The sequence below is a fragment of the Staurois parvus genome, unplaced genomic scaffold (genome assembly GCF_062004578.1).
Source record: "Staurois parvus isolate SC_StPar_1 unplaced genomic scaffold, SC_StPar_1.0 ptg000025l, whole genome shotgun sequence".
In the NCBI taxonomy this organism is placed as follows: domain Eukaryota; kingdom Metazoa; phylum Chordata; class Amphibia; order Anura; family Ranidae; genus Staurois; species Staurois parvus.
Genome location: NW_028317821.1, coordinates 21,859,165 through 21,874,025, shown reverse-complemented (window position 1 = coordinate 21,874,025; position 14,861 = coordinate 21,859,165). Strand labels below are relative to the sequence as shown.

General features: G+C 37.0%; 1 protein-coding gene across 1 annotated transcript in view; it reads right to left on the bottom strand.

The window, feature by feature from the left end:
• Positions 1 to 7,163: 7,163 nt before the first annotated feature.
• Positions 7,164 to 14,861, bottom strand: part of TMTC2 (transmembrane O-mannosyltransferase targeting cadherins 2) — a 420,955-nt gene continuing 413,257 nt past the window's right edge. The window contains exon 12 of the mRNA XM_089652348.1: positions 7,164 to 8,223. Within this exon, the coding sequence (XP_089508474.1) occupies positions 8,044 to 8,223 (180 nt within the window). The 3' untranslated portion in view covers positions 7,164 to 8,043. The remainder of the gene's footprint in view (positions 8,224 to 14,861) is intronic.

Below are 14,861 nucleotides of genomic sequence, written 5' to 3'. Positions count from 1 at the left end.
AAGAAATCACAAATACTTTAAAACTGCACTGATTAGGGTAATAGCTTACCCCTCATACATATGCTAATTGGAACACACCCAGTCCTCCCATCACCTAGTCAGCAACAAACAAATTTTCCAGTAGTATGCATTTACCAGTAACAACGTCCCAGCAACAACCGAAATACAAGAAAAAGAAAAATTAGAAATACTCTAAATATACCCTATGTAACTAGAGATGTTCAAAAAGAGAAGTCTGCAGTACTTATGTTGTGATGAACTCACAATCAGTAAACTCAATAGTTTTGCGTTTAGAGATTTTGGTACTAAAAATACAATAGTAGATAGCGTTTGTCATGTTATGTGCATTAATGCTTAGTTTAGGTAACATGCATTGAGACCTGACAAACAGCACGTATGTCCAGGCATAACTTGGACTTTGTGATTACAGAGACATTGTTCAGGATTTAAATGACTGAGAAATACCTTTACCAGGAAGGCCACAGTAGAAAAGGTATATAAATGATAACTCAGAAAACAAACGAACAAACTAAAACCCTCTGAAATTGTCTACAAACCAGAGAAGGATCTTCCCTTAGAATTGATGTAGATTATAGGCCCCCCCAAGACAATATGAGGATTATAATAACATGTTGATTGACATGATAACTCAAATGACAATGAAGGGAGAGGTTTTAATTATGAGTGACTTCAACATGTTGGACATTAATGAAAGATTTCAAACTGGTCATGTCCATGCATTCACTGAGCGCAAGTGTACAATCGAAAACGCACACGTTCCTGTGTTAAAAATTGCTGTGTGTATAAGTGGGTGCTGCAGTGACCGTCATCTGTAACTGAACAGAATCAGCATGGAAGAATGTCACCAGCACACCGAGGATCACCTATATGGGTCCAAAAGTTTTAATGAACAATCACATAGTTACAGCAACTATAGTTGCAACTATAGTTACAGCAACTTTTGGACCCATATTGGTGATCCTCGTTGTGCTGGTGACATTCTCCCATGCATTCACTAAGTTCCAATGGACATCAATGGGAATGTCTGCACAGGGATGCATGGAAAACACCTGTGGATCCCCATGTAGGCAAACTCAGTGCTTGCACGGGTGTGTAGTTGTACACAGCTGTGCGAACCAGGACTAAAGCAGGAGTCAACAATCAGTAGTAACTAAAGGCAGAACTTTTTTTTTAATTTTTCGATGGAGTAAGGGAGGGTTACAAACCTTGTCAGTTTTTTTTTCCATCTACATCCCATTAGGGAGATTTACGTTCACATCCTGTTCTACAGCCAAAACAGGAAATGAGAGGAAATCCCTCCAAGTTAGGGTGTGTAACTAGTGTCCCCATTGAATGATTTCCCCTCTATTAGTGTTCTGATGTCAATACAAAATTTAGATTTTTTTTTTTACTTTCACTTTTGCTGATAATGGTAAATATGAGGCGGAAACTCCCTAACAGTACCAGAAGTAGCAATAAAAACATGATAGGTGTTCTGATCTTTCTCCCCTGCCTTTCCTAACACCTATGCTAAATAACCAGTGTAAGAAAGATGCATATACTTATCTGTTTTAAGTCAAATCCACTCCAGTCACGTTCTCTCCCCAGTGTCAGCCAGTGGTAGCTGAAGGGGAGAGGATAGAGTGCTTCAACAATGGCTTGTTATGCCTGGAGTGGTGATGTCACCCACAGGCTTCAATGGATCATCCATTGTCAATGTTCCCTTATCTCCCCTGCTGCTGCTCTGGCAGATACAGGGGAGCTGGATCATGTTACTAGACCAGAGCAGGCTAAAAATTGGTAAGTATGCTTTTTTTACTAGTTAGCATAGGTGTTAGGAGAAAGGAGGGGGGAGTTTTATGAGTAGTTAAGATGGTGCTAGAATTTCACTTTAATGACAATAACAAAATTAAGTTGGCAGATCATATTAATTTTAGTGATGAAGGTTCATTTTCAGAGTTTCTGGAGGTAAATTGGCAAATATTTAAGCTTCAGCTGCTTTCACATGCAATTTTGTTCAGATGCTACACTTGTTGCTAGAATTTCTTGTATTTTCCCTTGCTTTCCCTACAGAATGAGCTTGCCCCTGGACATTGCTCCCGATGTCCTCTTTTGAGGCAGTTGCTATCCCTTGTAGGGTCCCATGGAGCCACCCATGTGTGTGCACTCCTAGCTGGCACTATAGGTGTGTCTGCCTGCATCCATTGGAAGAGTTAGCCCAGATGGCAAGCCACTCCCTCCCCCTTTCCTATTTATCCCCGTGAGTCATTAACAGCAGTTGGAGCCTGTGCAGTCCATAGTTCATTGTGCACCATGTAAAGGGCTCAAAGTGACTGCTCCCTTACCTGGAAGTTCAGGGAAGTGATGCCGTGGACCTGGAACCACTTCAGTGAATGGCAGAGTATGTTGTTTTTTGGCACACACATACAGCAAGAACTGTATGGTGTTTGTTTCAATCGTTGTTTGGAATGCATTTACATAAAAAAGCTGAGTGTTTAATCCTTTTTTTTTTTTTTTTAATAAAGTAATGGGTCCTGACATTATTCAGCAGCAGACTTCCAGCAGAGGTAAGGAATCAGTAAGTAAATGTAAAACATGGTTGGGACAAATATAGATCTATGCTCAGATAAAAAGTTTAAAAACGATTTAAAAAAAAGAAAAGAAAACAGGCAGCTTTGGTGGAATGGTCTGGATTGATCTCTTTGTGCCATCACTCTTCTAAATTTCTATGTACTCAGTGAATGTGATCCCTGAACCTATCTAGTAAAATGTCCACTGATGGACTACATTTGGGCTGATTTACTAAGGAAGTTGAGAAGATTCATACAATAAACTGTGTGAATATTCACTTTAGTTATCCAATCATCTGCAAATGAAAGAAGTAAACAGGAGTTTTATTTTTACATGACTGGATAATTATATTAATCCATATTCTCACAATTTATTGTGTCAACATTCTTAGCTTGTTTAGTAAAATAGCCTCCACGTGTACAGTGCAGATTGCAGTGTTTGTTGAATGCCCAAGTAATTTACCTTAATGCCTTCTGTTCAGCACAAAGGAATGTGTATATCTACATTTTACTGAAGATAAAGTATAAAAAAGCCAGCTATGCAGGCATGGAAATAAAAATATAAATACATATATATTACTGGAAACTCATGCTGTGGTCATGAGTATATCTGCAGATGTGTCCTGCAATACCTTCAGAAAAGTGGTAGTATTACAGGACAATAATGATAATAATGATAAATTAAGTGTTGCGCTCCACCAACTAATTATATCCGTGATATAAAAATTGCTATCAACATATAATTACACCAAACATGAAACGTGCTGAAAACTAATATATAAATAAATAAGTTGAAAATGATGTAATAATATAATAAAATACTTATATATATATATATATATATACACACACACACCAATGTGCTGAGTGGTCAATAAATACAATATTCAAATAAATGTGCCACACTGACCATATATCAGTATTAAAAATATATACAAAAAAATTATTTTAAAGTGCAATCTGTGCAAAAAATTCATAAGACATTTATAAGAAAGGTATATAAAAGTCCACTCTGTGATTTTAATCTTGCTATGCAGAAAAATTTATGCACTCACCTCACATGTAGCCAAACCATTAAGTAAAGCTAATAACGCTTTTGTGTCCTTAAGTGGACCAGATGGTATTTTCGATGCTGAAAATATATATCAGGATATGATGGATAGACCGTACTGCCACCCTTCTCCCACTGGGGGTTTCCTGGACTCTCTCCTGGCCTCACTGTGTCTCAGTGGATGGATGAGGTTTTTCTCCCCTTGTCCTGCAGGGGTCTGTATACTGCCTCACCTCTCCATGTATTAAGATGTTATGTAAGAAAATAAATACATAGTGCCTTATCCTTTATAAAGTGGTTTATTAAACTCCTACAATTGCGCACTCACATGGTATAAAATATGATAACGCTTTACATAGAATGTTTTGCCTCAGTGTGTGCTCAAGCACACTACACTGTCTGTACTCGCCGTGAAGTCGATCTAAATGGTGTCGTGACATCAGAGCCCCTCCCCAACGCGTTACGCCACCAGGTCACGTGGCTTCATCACGGGCATTCCTCAGTGAGGCCAGGAGAGAGTCCAGGAGACCCTCAGTGGGAGAAGGGTGGCAGTACGGTCTATCCATCATATCCTGATATATATTTTCAGCATGGAAAATACCATCTGGTCCACTTAAGGACACAAAAGCGTTATTAGCCTTACTTAACGGTTTGGCTACATGTGATGTGAGCGCATACATTTTTCTGCAGAGCAAGATTCAAATCACAGAGTGAACCTTTATATACATTTCTTATGAATTTTTTGCACAGATTGCACTTTAAAATAATTTTTTATTATTTTTTGCACATTTTGTAAATTGTTTTTAATACTGATATATGGTCAGTGTGGCACATTTATTTGAATATTGTATTTATTGACCACTCAGCACATCGGTGTGTATATATATATATATGAAGTTTTTTAGTATATTATTATTACATCATTTTCAACTTATTTATTTATATATTAGTTTTCAGCACGTTTCATGTTTGGTGTAGGAGGTATATTAATTATATGTTGATAGCAATTTTTATATCAAGGATATAATTAGTTGGTGGAGCGCGACACATTTAATTTATCATTATTTAACTTTGCAGTTTTATAGGTATGTGCATTAGTGTTGATGCACCACTATTATAGTATTAATTTAAATTAATATATTTTTATGTAAATACCACATAGTAGCTCACAAGCATTAATTCATAGTATTACAGGACACATATGCAAATATACTAGCGTAGCATAACTTACTTAAATTTTTTTTTTTTTTAAATCAAATTTAATGATAGCTGTTTGCACTTCACTCATTATTTTAGACATGCCACCATGTAAACTGGTGTTTGGACACAGGAGTGTGCACTCCATAGCAAAACACACTTCTTTGTAAATTCACTGTATGTATGCCATAGTCTGTGCATATGTATCTATGCACATAGCTTGTTCATTGTAAATATCGTGAGGATACAATTTGTCCACACATGACTGATGCACGTAGAAAACGATTAGTAAATCAGGCCTGCTATGCAAATCTGCAAGATAGCATATTCACTCTGCTGGTCCATGGCTCCTCTATGAAGAATCATAAGGTAAGTGGGAGGGCAAGTAATTTAATTTTGATCTTTGGCAGTAGAAGTTATCTAATACCTTCCACAATAACCAGACTACATTTTTAGCATATGATCACATGGACAATAAGCAGAAGTACTATCTGCATTCTCTTCTAGTGACTATGTAACATTGTCACTAATTTGGGTATTTTCAATTCAATTAGAGATGTCAATAATAAAAGAAACATATGTTAATGTTGGAGATATTCTGGGTTTTGAAAGAACGCTTACCTTGGTCTATTATTCAATCACATAAATGCAACCAGTGAGAAATTTTATAATAACTTTCTGAATTATACTGAACAAAAGCCAAATTATGAATTTTACAGTTACTTATTGTATTCTATTGCATTACAAACCATTCAAGAGCCTAGGCCTCCTAATAAGTTTAAGTTCTCAAATAATAAAAACGAATATAGTTATAATAAGTTTTTTCTACTAAAAAAATATATATTTTATTTCTCTAAAAGTAAAAAAAAAAAAAAAAATCATTAAGAATTTTAAAAAATACACAAATTAGAAAATTGTGTTCCCTTTTCACAATCATTCTCTACAGCACACGTAAAGGTCAGTAAATCTACGAAGTTGCTTTATATAATAAGGAGCTGCTTTCAACATTCACTAACACATGTAAACTTTACAAGTTTACAAGACTCTCAAAAGACATTTAGATATTCAAATACCATTTTTACCTGTTATATAAGTGGATGAAAATTAAAAAAAAATTCAGATTTCTGAATGCTATTTTTTCTTTTAAATAACTTAATCTGTAATGTAAAATTAATGAACCCTTTTCTCTTAACAACCTGCAGTGCATAAATCATTCTGCCAATCTTAAAAACACTAAAAGGGACACAACAGGGAAATACAGACTTACTAACCACCAAAAACTGCAGAATTGGTGTGCACTTTTATATGTTTGGATATGCCCAATTCTGTCAAGTGCATCATGAATATACCCACTTCTTTATTTTTAAATAACCTGTGTAAGTGATGGTTTCAAATCCATCTATAGGTGAACAAAACTAATCCCTGTTTCTCAAAGCTGGTACCACAGTCCTTAACTCACAGGAGTCTCTCTTGAATCTCAGGTTCTCCCCAGTCCAAAGGTAGGGTAGGGTCCACAGAGCTCACTGCTAAAAATGTATACATAAAAACAGGTGCACAAAGCAGAAAGGTATAAAGATAAGCAGCGTTCGCACACAATATGCTTGGGCGTATAGGACGTTCTAATTGACTTCAGTCCAGCAGTGAGCAGCATAGACCCTACTGTTTTCTACTGTAGATCTCATTATTAAAACATGTACAATTAAAAGAAGAGCAAAACACGTTTTTTGTTGTAACAACCCCTTCAATATTCTGTAAACTGCTAAAATTAATGGTAATAAAAAAGGTTACACTAGCCCACACCATGAGCATTTCCTGCTAATGGTTCCTGTAACATCTTGATGTATCACTGGGAAATGCTTTCTAGTCCTTCGATCTGGTGATTGCCTTGGTTTTCTTTTTTAGACTTTTTTTCCCATTTTTCCTCACCAAGTAAGCTAACAATTAACCCAGTTCCTGTAACTGGGTGGCTATGCACACTTCTATAGAGGGAATCATGGTTGCCACTCAGGCTGGAAATCAGATATGTCTGCCTTTTTTCATTCTTTACATGGAGATGGAAAGATTAGTAGTTTACAGAAGAAAGAGAACATTGTTTAACATAACATTGGCAAGATCAACAGGTATTTAGCTTACTTTCTGAAAATGTTTTAGCCTAAAAAATTAAAAATAATGCAGCTACCACATCTAAAGGACTGGTATATATATTACATTTTTGCTCTTGGGTTCAGTTATCCATTTAGAAGAAAAACCTCTGGCCTCCTAAGTTCCTCCCATCTCAAAAAAGTACTGTTAAAATCAGATGTTAACACACAAAATTAACTGTGACAAATAAAGTTAATGGTCAATTCCTTGTGGTTGTGGGTTTTAATGACTTGCAATGCAAAAAAAATAGTTTGTAGCAAGACAGTGCTGCATTGGAAATAAATAGGAAATGTGGATATTGTACCTTGAGCAAAGAGCTATTAAGCTCTATATCTGACTTGTTTTCTTGATCTAATGTGTTGAAACTGATAATTGAAGAGTACTTTTATTTGTCAGGGGCTTTTGTACAAAAACAAATAAAAGCTAGCATGGATGAGATTAACTATCCTGTGTAGCACTGCCTGTCCTAGAAGTACCTGCATGTATCACTTTGTAATCAACCTTCAAAATCAAACCATGACATTACAAAAAAAGAAAAAGAAAAAAGAATAACTGGCCAGACAAAACCAAGAGGATCTAGAATCTCCTCTATCCCCAAAGGAAACAGTTTAATAAACCAAAAAGCATTTTAATTTTGTAACACAATATATAGAAAATTTAGTGAATTAGCTCTGAAAAAATTGATCTGTGTAACTTTATGTTAATTATTTTAGCAATTAAAAGTATTTATATTGTTATGCTTTTTTTGTACAACTTTAAAGGCTACCATTAGCTTTAGCCTACTCAAGAAATATTCACAACCGGTTGCTCTGCAATGAAGACAGATCTCACTTTAAGTGCCTTTCTGTTATCTGGGCTAATACAAGCATTTCCTAATCCCTTTGCAGGTTCTTTTTTTATTCCACAACATCATTTCCCTTTTTTAATTAAGCATGGAACAACTACTTTGCCAAAGCAGAAGACTTTCCTAGCAGCAATTGGGGAATCCAATGCTTGCAGGAAGCCTTGCTCACAGCTCCTCTGTTCCCTGCAGGTCCAATTGTATAATCTAATGTTTTGTCAAATGTCTGTAGTCCTTCATTGTCACGTTTTTGATGTCTTTAGACCTTGTTTCTCCATGATATTCCACAGTTTGCGAAGATTGGACTGGGTTATAACATCATCTGGTTTGAACTGAAGAGCTCGGAGGTAGTTGGCTTCTGCCTCTTCCAATTTGCCATTGAGATGAAGAATAGCTCCCAGATTCATCAAGGCAGCAGGATACTAGTTAAAAAATGAAAAACATTTTTTGGTAAATGTTTTAATAAATGCAGCTGTTACATCAATAAGGCATCCTATCCAACAAGTGAAGGCTTAACTCAAGGTGCCCATACAAGGCGAATTCAATTTAACAAGACCAAAGGATAACATTCTTCCATTTCCCAAAAATATTACCAACAGTATTAACACAAGCTGTTGACAGCTTTTCAAAAGCTAAGCATCTGCAGGTAGAGGGCATTTACCAATAAACCTATCAGGATAACTATATTTTGCTTGCAGTGATATGCAGGATTCACCTAATACAACCAAACAATATTAGCTCCCATTCTGTAGTGCTCAGCTATCAAATTGCATTCTTAAACCAGAGAGACATTAAAGACTGTCAGCATTTTGTACCATGGTAACCTAGCAGGCAAATTATTCACATCAGATTTAGCAACATTCTAGGTTGCATTTGTTTAAAGAAACAGAGTATCAGAGCAAAACACCTACTACTGCAATTTAACCACATAAAATGCTCTGCATTGTGCCAGTTTGTCCTTTAAGGACTGAACTTAAAGAATCAATAAAAACGATTGCTTAGCAGTTTAAGATGAACTTGGATATCACCTCCTGTACAATGAACTTAATTTAATGTGTTTAACTTACTCTCAAACTAAGTCTTTGGAAAGAAAAGAAGGTAAACATTTGTCAGATATAGGTCAGTTCTAAGATAGTTAGAGCTTAAACTAACCAACAACCAAGAACACATCTAAGTATTGAAAAGTAGCCCTTGAAGAACACTCGTATTCTAAATAAAGCAGTTAAGTAATGTCACAAATTGCTTAGCCATCAGTAAGATGTTAAGTAAATCAGCCTGATGTTCCACAAGTCATCTTCTTAGATACTATCCATGGTGCACTTCTGTACCAACCCCTGAGGCAATAGGTGAAATTATATCTTCAATCAAGTAAGAGGTAAAGCATTGCTCCCATCAGATAGTCATAGAACATCTTCAATTAGGCTCTTTTGAAAGAAACTACTTTATATTTTAGATAGTACTTGCTATATAATAGCGATAATACATAAATTTGTTTCTGTGGAACATTCTCAGCTGTCCTCTCCTTGGTATGTATGAGGAATAGCAATGACCACTATTGCAACTAAGAATGCAATAAGGATGAAAGAGGTTAAAGTGCCTTGTGATGCTCAAATTACATACAACAAAATATTATGTATATGAATTTTTGATAGAGGCAAAGTAATGTGATGACTTAATACCATTGGAAATAGATTCCCTCAGATTTTATAATAGGAATATTTCATATATAAGCAGTCTTTGACCCTATGGCTGCCGCTGTATGTCATACATCTGGGGGGGTTACATATGCTGCCAGAGGCTGCAGCCATTAGGAGTATGTGTAAATCTGACAATCTAACTGCTGACTCAGGACTGTCAGCAGTTGGATCGTCATATTGTCAGTCAATAGGTTTTGCATCTTATAAACCGTTGCACTAATTTTGCGTGACATAAAAATTGGAACAACCACTATTTAATTCTCTAGGGTGTCTTCTTTCAGAAAATAGAGAATGTTTTGGGGACAGGCCTAAAATGATTTTTGTAAACATATGGTAAAAAACCCCCCACAAAAATGGCTCTGGCAGCGGCAGGGTTAAAGAAAGTCCACAATGGTCTTGGGTGTTTCTGATGGTTTTTTTCAACATGCTTTTACTTTTTTTAAATGGTTGTTTTATACTGTATACGTTTTAAATTATAAATGCATAATATATGTTTTCCAATATAAATATTTAATAGTTGAGAAAGGACTCTAAACAGTATGGGAAAGCAAGAAACAGCACAGTAAACACTTGCTTTGAAGCATTCCTTGATTAAAATCTGGTGCTGAACTGTCTAATAAGGTATGAGTCGCAACAGTGATGACTCACTCCTGTTCTGCAATATTCAAAATGTCTGAGTACGCAAAACGGAAACCAAGTTATTAATCGTAACCTGACCAGAACCTGAATATATGTAAAAAGCCACTAAACATTTTATTTACAAAATGTCAGCACTGTGGGATTGGCTTTTCTACTCTGTACACTAGCTGTGTATACTCGATACACCTTTTTGCAGGTAAAAACAGCCAGTGGAAGAGATTTATAACCTTTTCAGCACAGCAAGTCAGTGCAAACAGGAACAATAATACATTTTGTGAGACAGATATATATGATCATATTTCAATTCATAAATTCTGCTTGAAGAAAAAAAACTGACTCCAGTAAAATGATCAAATCTACATATGTTTCCTGACCGGGATTGCAGTTTGGCATATAAAATGATCACAAAAACTTTAGCAGCTGCCTTTAAGGCACTTGATTTTGGTAACTTTTAAGTGTATCAAGGAGCAGGGGCTATATGGAGTCAAGACCGACTTGTGGAAGCCAAAGACTATTTACAAGCTGATTATAGCCAAGGATATATTGGAGTCTGTTCCAGGCCTTCAGCCACTTGAAAGGTGGTCTGGAGGAATATTTCTTCAAAGAGACTCACCAACAGGCACAAGGATCTTGTATGGATGGCAATCCAAGGGGGGTTGCCACTCAGGACATTTATGCATGCCAGGAACCTGAACAGATACAGGCATTGCCCTTTTTGAATAACCAGGAGGAAACTGCTCTACACATTTTCTGGGAGTGCCCCTTTGCTCAGGACCTGTTGAGGGACTTGGAACAAGAACTCAAGGACGTTGTGCCACAGGCAGCCATCACACACTTTGGTGTGCTGAATGGACTTTTCTGTGGAACCTTTATTCAGGAGGACATTGATGGCGCCTGGCAGGTGCTGTGTTGCTTCAAGGAATGCTTTATGGTGCACCAGGAAGTGCCTCATCCACCAGTGGGAGAGGATATCCTTTAAGGACTGTCACAGACTGGTCCACAGTGTGTTCAGAGACTATAACCTGATGGACTTCAAGGAGGAAGAGAACGTCAGAGAATTTCCCCTTCCCCCACTCTTCCTTGCATGTCTTTGTCCTTTCAATAAAGCTTTGGGTCTGTGAACTCTTTTTCCTCTCGCTCATCCCTCTTTCCTACCCCCATCACACCCATTGCTTGTTGAATTGTTTATTGTTTTGAAACAATACGTATATAAAAATAAAGTATATTTTTTCAACAAAAAAAATAGATTTTGGTAATATGTATATTCCTCTTTTCCCACAATCCAGTGTCTGCTACAGAAATCTGATATTTGTCAATTTCCAAAAGTATCACTGTAACAAAAAAAAACAACACAAAAAAGCAAACAAAAAAATCTTACTAGTGATGCACTTCAAGCCTTTAAACTGTGGTTTAGGGTCTAGTCAGAGTGACCAAACTTGATAAGTATGACAGGCTTAAGAGGATTTCCTCATTCACAATTAAGTAAAATACCCTTTACGGGAGATACAATTATAAAGGACAACATATAAAATAATATTCTGCTAATCAAGTCACTTGATTAAACAGAATTCACTGAAGAGCTTCTCCTAAGGAAATGGAAAAAAAAAAAAATACAAACGGTAAAAGAAAGAAAACTGAAAATAGTACAAAATTAGACCACCTGAACACAGATACGGTAAAAGTCATACAGAAAACTCATTCCTAAGAGTAGATCACAGGATCAAAGTGTCAAATAAGCAGATTCACGAGAATACAGCCATCTGCAAAAGCCAGGACACTCTGCAGGTGGCAAAAGAAGAAAAAAAACATGTCACATCTCTTGACTCTACCCAAAAGGTGTCAACTGATAGGGGGGTGAGAGAGAAACTCAGAGGGGGGTGAGAGAGCAGAGGAAATAGAGAAGAAGAAACAGCAGGAAATCTGAACTACACCTGCTCCCCGTATGGTCCAACCTTGCAAAGGTAAGAAAAAGCTCAATTATAATCTTAACTCTAGAAAAGGCACTGTCATCATCCCGGAACAGTACCCCATTGAGCCATGAGAAACTAGTCTGACCTCCATGTTAAAGGATAAATTCACCTTTTTACAAAAAATAATAAATGCACATTTTTTGTTTCTTGAGCCTCAAAAGCATTGCACCATCAATCAGCAGATCACTGGTATCTCACAGGTCTCCTGCAGACCTGCCCATATATCTGCTTGCCCGAATGGAATGTACGGGCAAGCAGATATACTGACAGGCAGAATCAATGAACTACCACAGCGCTCCACAGCACTGTGGTAGTTCATTGAGAACTACAAGCCGACAGCCACAAAGGAACACCCAAGTGGGTGGATCCCCACACGGCCGTGTTTTTTAAAAATTGTGACAGCTAGCGGGGAGGAGAAGATTCTCCGCTAGCTGTCACAATGGGGAGTGGGGAAGAGGGGGAGGTCCATTCATAAAATGTTACACCCTGAATATGGGTGTAACATTTTACATGTTACGAAAGGACAGAGGGAACAAATGGCCAACCAGGATGTCCTTGAATTTATCAGTGCAAGAATACTCCAGCCAGTAAAACCATATCTTATTAAATATTTCTTCCATCCCCCTTAAAGCACTAGTCAGCCTCTCCATATGGTCCATATCTTCAACCTTACGGAACCACTTTGTCAAGCAGGGAACTTTGGAAAATCTCCACAATGATGGACTGCAAATTCTGGCTGCATCCGGGTGAGATGTAAAATAAAAAAGTTGGGCGTATAAGGGACATGTGTATCCATGAATTTCTGCACAACTGTGTGGACTTGTTTCCAGGAGGGTGGAAGGGCAGAACATGACCAAAATATGGTGAAAGATTTTGTTAAACTCATGTCACAGAATTAAACATTTCACTAAAAAGATCAAGTTCCATTTTTAAGCTTTGGATTTCTTATCCTTTTGTAAGAATGACACTGTGTCCATCCTGCAATTACTGGTTTAAGATGGATTAAACACATCAAAGTAAACAGCAGACTTTCACAGAGTCATATTTACATGCAATTTGAGACACTTTACAGTAAAATGAACTAATTTATATCTTACCATGGCCTGAAGCCATTGTCCTACAATAAATGTTCAAAGAGCTAGCGCAGTCTCTGAAATTCACATCTTTAATTTGATCTGAATTTACAGGAGCCATGGGAGTTCACCGGGAGGCTAATAACATCAGGCATAAATATATTTAATTGAAGTTTTATTTTTATTTGGAACTATAGCAGCATTGCCTAAAGCATGCGGCGTCAATGAAAAAAAATTGCTAAGGTTTCTGAGTGTTCATATACCATATATATATATATGTATATATATATATATATACAAAGCTGTAATGCAGGTATGGGCCTCTTATGCTTTAATGTTGTTTACCTATGGGTCCCAGCATGTTTTCCCCAATATACCCATTAGAAAGGTAGTCCAGGAACAATCACACTGAAGTTCATCTTGCTTTGCCTACAGTGATAGGTAGAATCCACCTAATTCAATATAAAAATATTGATCTTTTAGTCTAATGTATTCAGCTATCAGACAAGGAATGAGGGAATAAAGAAATATATACGTTAACACTAACAATTGTTAGAAATGTTTGACTTTCCCTGCTGACCAAGGGAAAATAAGGTCATACAGTGAAAATACATGTTTATTTGAAAGAAAAGAACCCATTTATAAAAATTACAGTTAATTCTAGATTATGTTACATTTTGATCTTTTATGGATCCTCTTAATATTCCACATTCTGCACATAACGCTTTTAAAGCTATAACTCTCTCCATCTTTATTGTTCACATATTTGCGGAGAGGCTTCACAAGTAGGACAGTGCTACTAATGTATTAATCCCTGAGGGTTTAGCAGCACAAATTTCACCTTGATCATGCTTTTACATTTTATCCAATAAAATAGCAATACATATGCAGTACTATTCAATGAGTGAATGAAAGCTCATGTAGAAGGAAAAGATGTGATTAACCTCAAGGCTATAGATATAAAAGGTGTTTCTAATAAATAATTTAATTTTGTATCTCCTTACCATGAAACTGCAAGGATTTCAGCAAACTAAAAGGCAGATAGATTCTAATCTGCTTTTGTTATGAAGAGAGTGGGCTATGCAATGTCAGTGCATTTGATACAAGCGTGTGCCAGGAAAGTGGGTCTACTTACCGAAACTACATGGTCAGTTCTAGTGTTATACCTCTTATCCACAACATCGCCATCATCTGTCATTGCTCTGTAGCCACTCTTACCCATAGCACCACCCCTAGCTTGCCACCCTCACCCACAAAACCCCTATCTTCTATGATTGTTCTGTGGCCATACTTACCCATATAACTCCTACTTGGCTCCCCCTTTTCCTCAACACTTCCTGTCTCTGACCACTCTATGCCTTACCCCACTTCCACAAAACCACTCCTATTCTGCCATTGCTTGTTACCATCCTTAACCACAAAACAACCCTAAACTGTCCACATCCGCCCACAACACCCTTAGCTAATACATATCTTGTATCTAAACAGCCTATTGCCACCCACTCCCCCAACTCCACACCCATATGGCAACCCGTACCTGTGGGTAGAATACATGTGTCTAGCCACTCTAGGGTCAACTGTATCTACAACATTGCCCCTATCTTGTCATCCTCACCCACCATACCGTCTTTTTTTGGTAGGTAAAAGCAACAACTCAGCGATGATATGACGCAGCAGTCAT